This window comes from Tenrec ecaudatus, chromosome X (assembly GCF_050624435.1).
Source record: "Tenrec ecaudatus isolate mTenEca1 chromosome X, mTenEca1.hap1, whole genome shotgun sequence".
Taxonomy (NCBI): Eukaryota; Metazoa; Chordata; class Mammalia; order Afrosoricida; family Tenrecidae; genus Tenrec; species Tenrec ecaudatus.
The window spans coordinates 93,779,712-93,787,470 of record NC_134548.1 but is presented as its reverse complement, the minus strand read 5'-3'; the positions used below and the strand labels follow the sequence as shown (position 1 = coordinate 93,787,470).

At 46.9% G+C, this 7,759-nt stretch overlaps 1 protein-coding gene across 1 annotated transcript; it reads right to left on the bottom strand.

Moving 5' to 3' along the window:
* Positions 1 to 3,937: 3,937 nt before the first annotated feature.
* LOC142433527 (melanoma-associated antigen B18-like) lies at positions 3,938 to 4,885 on the bottom strand. The gene has a single exon (XM_075538399.1). The coding sequence runs from the start codon at positions 4,883 to 4,885 to the stop codon at positions 3,938 to 3,940; it is 948 nt and encodes a 315-aa protein (XP_075394514.1).
* Between the last annotated feature and the right edge of the window lie 2,874 nt (positions 4,886 to 7,759).

Genomic DNA, 7,759 nt, shown 5'->3' with positions numbered 1-7,759 from the left:
AGCCTGTGAGAGCATCAGGTTGTGCTTGCTAAAGCCACCCACTGTGAGATGAGTATTTCTTTTATGGCAGTATTAGAGAGCCAAAACATCCACTGGATCTCTTTATGACCCTTCGCTACAATATACTGAACTCTACATTTGAACCCAGGATGCCAGCCTGCCCTGGCCTTTGCATGTCACCTCAATGGTCCCAACCCTGGCATCTGGTCCTTTCACTGAGTGCTGGTGACTCTAAGGAAAGGGGCATGCCTTGTTGACATTTCTGAAGGCAAAATATCCTCAGGCAGGCACTAGTTACTCAGGGTGCTACTGGAGGAATACAACCTCATATGTATGAGGCGCTCATGAAATGCTCGGCTCCACCTAATATGGGAAAAGGGAAACAACCATCAGACTCTGTGCTTCACTCCACAGCTTGCCCAGAATTGAAGAGGCTGAGAAACTCCCCTGCCTAGCACCTGCAACACGAACGCGCACAGAGTAAAGCCGAAGAGCAACACCAGCCGTCCAAGCTGCCGCTGACTCGTGGCAATCCCAGGGGGAGAACTGCTTCATTGAGAGTTTTCAAAAGAAGGTCGTCCGGCCTGTATCTTGAGGGGCCTCAGGTTGGGGTCCTACCACCCACCTAGCAGTTGGTCACTTGAGGGATGGTACCCTCCAATAATTCTTAGATGCATTTGAAATGTGATGCTGTCGAGGAAGCACAGGGAGAAGGCCTCCTTCGAGGGAGGATGTTGAGAATTCCTCTGACGTTCCTTGGACAAGTTGCCTGGAGAGACCAGTCCCTGGAGAAGCACAGCGTGCTGGATAAAGTAGAGGGGCGGCGAAAAGGAAGAAGCCCCTCAAGTAGACGGATTGACAGTGGCTGCAACCCGAACTGAAGCAAAAGAACAATTATGAGGATGGCCAAGGACTGGCAGGGACTTGGCTGGGTTGGACAGAGGGTCACTACAGGTCTGAAGGGACCTGAGGGCACCTCACACCAACACGTAACAGAGAATACTTGAACTCTGAAGTGCTAGACAAAGAAAACTTTAGTTCTTGTGCACTAACATACACTGTGGTGGTCAGGGGTCTCTGCTATCACGTGTCTCCGGTATCAAGGCGGCTCCCAGCATGTGGTCCCCGCATTCAATCCAGCTCTTCTTGTTTACCTCTGAATGGGAGAAAAAGTATAAGGAATTGTCCTCAAGTCAATTCTATCTAATGGAGACCCTCAGGTTATATCCCAAGGACCAGTGTATTGAGGGTAGGCTTAAAAAAAAATCAGGCTCCTCTTGATTTGTAATACATTTTAGGAGTGTGTGCTGACGCCAAGTGGGTGTGCAGATGGAAAGGGCAATATCCAGATTCATACACTTCAGTCACAAGTAGAGGGATAGATACTTGTGACTTCTTCAGGGAACTGGAGCCTCTGAGTCAGAGAAGCTCTGGCGGCAGAGAGGGTTATGAATTGGGGTGCTAACCGCTACTGCCACTCTGGGGCAGAGAGATGAGGCTTCCTACTCTCCTAAAGAGTTTTCGTCCGAGAAATCCACAGGAGCAGTTCTGCCCTATCCCACAGGGTTGCTATGAGTCTTCATAGACTGCTGGACGTGACTATGGTCTTGTTTGGGGGGTGGGGAGGTTGAAGAAGAAGCGATAAGAGGCCTGTTTCCCTGGGAGCAGATGCAGCCTTCTGAGCAGGAGGGAAGGAGAGGTGGGCAAACATTAGACCATTGTCACTGTGAGGATTTTTTTTAACCCAGTTTCTCCCACACTATCTTCTGAAGATTTAATTTTAACTCAGAATATGTGGCTTTCTAGGGAAAATAACACGGAATCAGTCAATCATGCTGCTTAGCAAGTCAAAGGAAGTTTCCCCATTAGACTACATGTGATTTAATTGGGGGGTGGGGAGGCTTCTCGACTGGGGTGCAGCTCAGGGCTTCTAGAGTGCATTTCAAGGACGAACATTTCTTTCCTACCCACAGCCCTTCCTTCTGAAGAGCGCTTCCTTTCACTCCTTTCACCCGAGTCGGAAATCCAACCCTCCCTTTCAGTTTGCCAAGTTACAATATCGAAATGTCCTTTTAATGGAGTGGCTCTGGATCTTCCAGACCAGGGCAGAAGCGGTTCTGCACTGAGCTGCTAGCTGCAAGGTCCGCAACTCCAAACCACCAGCTTCTCCTTGAAAGAAAGACAGGGCTTGCTACTCTCTTAAAGAGTTATTCTCAGAAACTCATAGGGGGCAGTTCTGCCCTGTCCTATGGAGTCCCTAGGAGTCAGCTTCGACTTGATGTAAGCGAGTAGTTTTTATTTTTAATGGACTAAATTCTGGCTCTTCCAGGCCAGAGCAAAAGACTAACAGCCCAGTACTATCTCTGGGCCTCTCAGTCTAAAGGAATGTCTTTACTCCTCAGAACCTCCCTGGAGACCCCGTGCATTCACCTTGTTTGTGCTCTGTTCAAGTGCTCGGGGCAAGAGCACTGGACACCTCCCAAGTCTGCCCTGCTGAGCTATTCCTCTGGTTTATTGATGAACAAAATATCCTTCTTAAAACCAGTTTTTGCTTCCCCACCCCCTAGCCAGTCCTGGGGCTTTGGGGCTGGGCTCAAGGGGAGTCCCTCTGGTACATGGGGTACAGTAAAAAGTGTGACTCTTTGCCTGGGCATGCCTACACAGCAGGGGATGCTGGGGGCCTTCTAGGGCTTCCCATATGGGCTCCAATAATTTTCTTCCCTTTTGCATAAAAAAAAACAGCTTTTGATTCCTGGGGTTTGGCTCTCATTTGTGTAGCACATCACTGGGTGTTTGGCCAGTGTCCACCACCCCCTTAGCCTCAACCAGTCCCATCACCCAGTGCCCTGTCATCCACTGTAACTGAAATGTAGTGTCCCAAAGCCTCACCTTCCCCAATACCCCCAGCTTCACATCCTCCCACACACCCACCTCTACCACCCCAGGCTCTCCTCCACCACCAGCCTCCTCATCTCATTCTTCTTCATATGTGTCAAATAGGTTTGACAGGCAATTTGGTCATCTTCCCGGTGGGGTTGCTGCCTTGAGACTAAAATTCTCAGGGCAGGGGCTGGGTGTTTGGTACCCTACTTTCCCCACTGCTAACAAGATTCCTTTCCAAAAGTTCTTGTGAACAATTAATGTGAGTAGTGAATGAGCCAGTGAACACACATTCTAGTCCATTAAAAGTTTTATTTCTCTTAATATTGTTGAATATGCCATGGGCATATTCTTTATTTTCAGTAACCAATGGGATAGATTGATGTGGGAAACCAAGAACGGACCCGCTTTGGCTTTTCTCTCTCTCTCTTTCTTGAGCCCAACTATTTCCTGCTGATTTCAGTCACATGTCCAAGCAAGTGCCTGTTCCAAAGCCTCCTTATCTTCTTCTGGAGCACTGAGCATGAAGGAACGTTTACCCACTTCTTCTGCAAAATAACGAAACTCCTACGCTTAGATCGATTAAGCAGCAATAAATATGCGATCAACGCCATTGATGAATCTGCATTCTGAAGCTTTTTAAAGCGTTCTACTACAAGGAACGGCATTTGAAAACAAGAGGAAGAAAGAAGGGGAGGCTGAGTAGGGCACAGGGAGGGAGGGAGGAGGCAGAAAGCACTCCGAGTTCCCCACGCAGAACAGGAGCACAAGATAATCTAGACCGTGCGCTTTCTCCAGCCGCGTCCAGGCTCGCCACTCCTTAAGCAATGTCCACTGTCTGTTTTTCCAAAATGAAAAAAAATCTGTCGCAGATTGCAATATTTGACATTTCTGCTTAAAAGGGGGGAAGAAAGGTAAAATCCCAAGTTATTCATGTAGAACAGGAATGAAAAGAGGATGTACCTTTTTAAATTTTCTCCATCGCTAACCTGACCCTCCACTATGAGAATATCGCCAGCCTCTTTTAACCAAAAAGGGAGGAATCATTTCTATTGTGTTAGCTTTCACTTGGGGCAGGGGCCTCAGCCGCTCGGGCCCTGCTTTGAGCCCTGGCTGCCATTCTGGCTTGCAACCTCTCTTCCTCCTCTCTCAGTGCCTCTTCATACCAGGGTGACAAAGCACTGGGGGTGCTGTCACTGATGGTGGCCAAGAACTCTAGGGCTTTCATCTTGGTGAATTCGGCGTGGGCTCTGGGGCCCCACAGGAATTCGTAGCGTGGGGGATCACTATTGGCCACCTGCCGGTGCTCCAGGTACTTCAGCTGCACGAAATCTTGGGTGAGGGCTTTCTTGGGATGTCCATAGATGCAGTGTGTCTTGTCGGCATATACCCCCATCATATTCAGCACTTCCCAGACCTCCTCCTCGGAGGCGCAGTTGTCCTTCAGGAAGATCACACTCAGCACCATCATCAGGAAGCCTGTCTGGGGCATGCTGTCCGCATGGAGAAACCCTTCATCCACGCTGAAATCCAGCTTGTTGATAAAAGCGTAGCAGTGCCTGATGGGATCCACTTCCTTCAGGTCAACACCAAAGGCCAGCTCCAGGAGCGCAGAGGCTCTCTTGAGGATCTCGGGGAAGTGATTTCTGTATGCTTTGACAACAGAATTCACCATGTCTGCCTTTGTAACTGGCTCTCTCATTTGATACTTCTCCATCAGGAACCTCACCAATAAGATCACCTTCTTTGTTAAGGGATCTTTGCTGAGGCTCTTACTGGCCTGAGGGGAGCTGGGATTTCCCTCGCCAGCTCCATGGGCATCTGTGAACGCTGCAGCTGCAGCTCCCTGATAGGACAGTGGAGGGCCCTCTGTCCCCATGGCAGGCAAATTCTGGGAGGGGTGGTCAGCTGCAGTAGCTTGAGCATCCTCTAGGGCTTTGGTCTCATTTTGGGCCTGGCGCTTTTTCTCCCGGGCTCGGAGCTTACTCTTATGGCCGCGAGGCATGGTGTCTTCTCCAGAGCACAGGCAGTTAGTTGCACTGCTGAAGAGCTCACCCTTGAAGAAAAGAATAAGATGTGTGTAGACTCTGAAGGGAGATTCTGCCTTAGCTCCAAGAAAAGCTAGTTCAGCAGGTTGCCTTTAACTTGACAGTACTGCCATAGAAACCCACAAGAAGGGATTGGGCAGGACTCTGGGGCCTTTTCTATTCTTTCGGGGGTTGGTAGCTCAGAATACCCCCTTGGACTCCTGAGCTGTCTGGGGGCTCATCACTGTCTTAATCTGAGACTGCCTGCTTCAGACAAAAGCCTCCCTTCCACAACCTCCCTGGATGAAGTTAGGGGGCATTGGGTCTGACAAGCATGTCTTTGGCCTCCCTGGGGCTGATCATCAGGGTGGGGTTCTATCTGACTTCCTCTATCCTGTGAGGAAGTTAAGTCCACTCGGTTCTTACTTGAGATACATACCTTGACACCTGGTAGGACCTCAGACTTCTCCAGATCTTAAACCTCGGCTCTTAGAACACAGTGTCTCTCAGCACAGCCACTAGAACCCCCAGTCCTGGGGTTACTGTGCTCACATGGGGTGTGGCACTGTGGAGCCTCTTACATTCTACACCACAGAATTCACACAGAGGCATTATTGCTTCCTGCAGGCCCTCTTAAATAGGATCAGCCAGGGATGCCAAGACCCCCATTTGCCCAACCAACGAAGAAAGGGAGAGCCTGAGCCAAGCACCCATGCCTGGGGACCTCCCAATGCAGAGAGTAGGGGCTCTTGGGGGGTCAGAGTTCTGAGGGAGCGAATCCTGTGTCCCCTCTCTTCAGAATGCAGTGGACCCCCGCACCCCCCCAAGTCCTCCCGCAGCACCTTACCTTGAGTCTTGCAGGGATCTCTTCTCTGAGGATCCCAGACCACCTCCTTCAGGTGAGGCACTGAACTGGGAAATGGCTCGAGAGGAGTTGCGCCTGTGACTCAGAACTGACCAGAAGGCACTGCGGTTGGCTGAGGCTGAGACAGGCTTTTTATTGTTCTGGTCTTTGCTAATAAACATTGTATCCAACTTTGTTCTTTTGATTAGTTGTAAAGGCAAGTCCGCATAGTTGCCTCCATAAAGATCCTGTTTTTGTGAGTTCACATGTTAGGCATAAGTTTAGATGTAGCTGCTACTTTCAATTGTATCTTTTCCCATGAAATGTACCAAGTCCCTGAATGTCGTTTGTGTGGCCCTAGTGATCTGCCACAACAGCTTTCTGAGATTTCTTCCATGAGGGGACATGACAAAGTTTGAGGGAAGTGCCATTATCTTATCATGGGAGTGTGTCATGAACTTAAAACACAATGACAGCAGCACAGTTTTATGACCTGTAATTCACACATCATACAATTCAATCGATGTATCTTATGTAAAAGCATTGTGTGATCATCACCATGTTCAAGTTTAGGACAATTTCATCTTTCCTGTACTCATGGCTGCTGGCTTCCCATTCCTCCACCCCAACCCCCACCGACCACTCAACCTCCTCTGCCCTGCCCCCCGCCCCCAGGAAACTACTAACACAATTATTGTCTCCATAGATTTATCAACCTGGGATTTGATATACAGAAAAACATACAACACCAAAAACAAAAAAAATTAAAGCAGTAACAAAATGAGACAGAAAAACCTCAATGCAAAAGAAATTCATAAACTTTGGGTGAAAACTTCTTGGATACGTAATTACTGTGTGAACTACTCCTTTGGGATAGTTAAATTCGATGATCATATGATCTCTTTTCTTTATTCATACTTTAATGTATTTTGCTATTATTGTATATGTCAATAGCTATACATTTCAAACCATTCTATTATTCTATCATGGTCTGGATTTTATTGGGAATGCTTTTAATATTTCACATGTAAGTATGTTTGCGGCATATTTGATAAACTGTAAATTCCTTTCCAGTACAGGTTTGGTAAAGTTCATTAAGTATTGTGAACTGGTATTGCATGTGAAAGACTTGCTCTTTAGTATACGATTAAAGGCTCTCCTTGATCTGTAAAAGTAGTAGATTCCAATTCACAGTATTGTGATATGCCTTTTGTATTTTGGGGGCACAACCTATTTCTTCAATTGATTCCCTGCTATCTCATACCTGCTAATCATTTATTTAGGATACTTGTCTCTAAGTCCGTGTGCTTGGTTGAACTGTTCCTTTATGGGGGAATCATCAGCTGATCTTTATTAATGGGAGAGCTAGCCTGTTCACGTGAGTCAGTCATTTTCCTTCATTCCATAAGCTGGTAATTATGAATCAGATCTGACTTGATGGGGCACATTCTCAATTTGGTTGGGCATGGACTATTTTAAAGGGGACTGAAAGTGGGATGAAAGTTTCACTTATGTTATTCAATTATATTTATTCTTCCATTACTATTACTTCATGGCCTCATTTAGTCATTGACATTTTGAGAAAAATTCTATCATTGCTATTGCAGCGCCAACCATCTTTAGTAGTTATAGGTTAAGCTGGATAAGATTAATTTATATTTATTGGTTGTTTGTTTATTGATACTGTACACATTAGACTGTGCACTTACATTTCTTTTTTATCATTTTATTAGGGGCTCATACAACTCTTATCACAATCCATACATACATCTATTGTGTCAAGCACATTTGTACATATGTTGCCATCATCATTCTCAAAACATTTGCTTTCTACTTGAGCCCTTGGTATCAGCTTCTCATTTTTTGCCTCCCTCCCTGCATCCCCCTGCCCCATTAACCCTTGAGAATTTATAAATTATTATTATTTTGTCATATCTTACACTGTCTGACGTCTCCCTTCACCCACTTCTCCGCTGTCCATCTCCCAGGAAGGAGGTTATATGTAGAC

Bases quoted from the DNA above. Each gene is read 5' to 3' on its own strand.
- LOC142433527 (XM_075538399.1), bottom strand. From the start codon at position 4,885: ATGCCTCGCGGCCATAAGAGTAAGCTCCGAGCCCGGGAGAAAAAGCGC.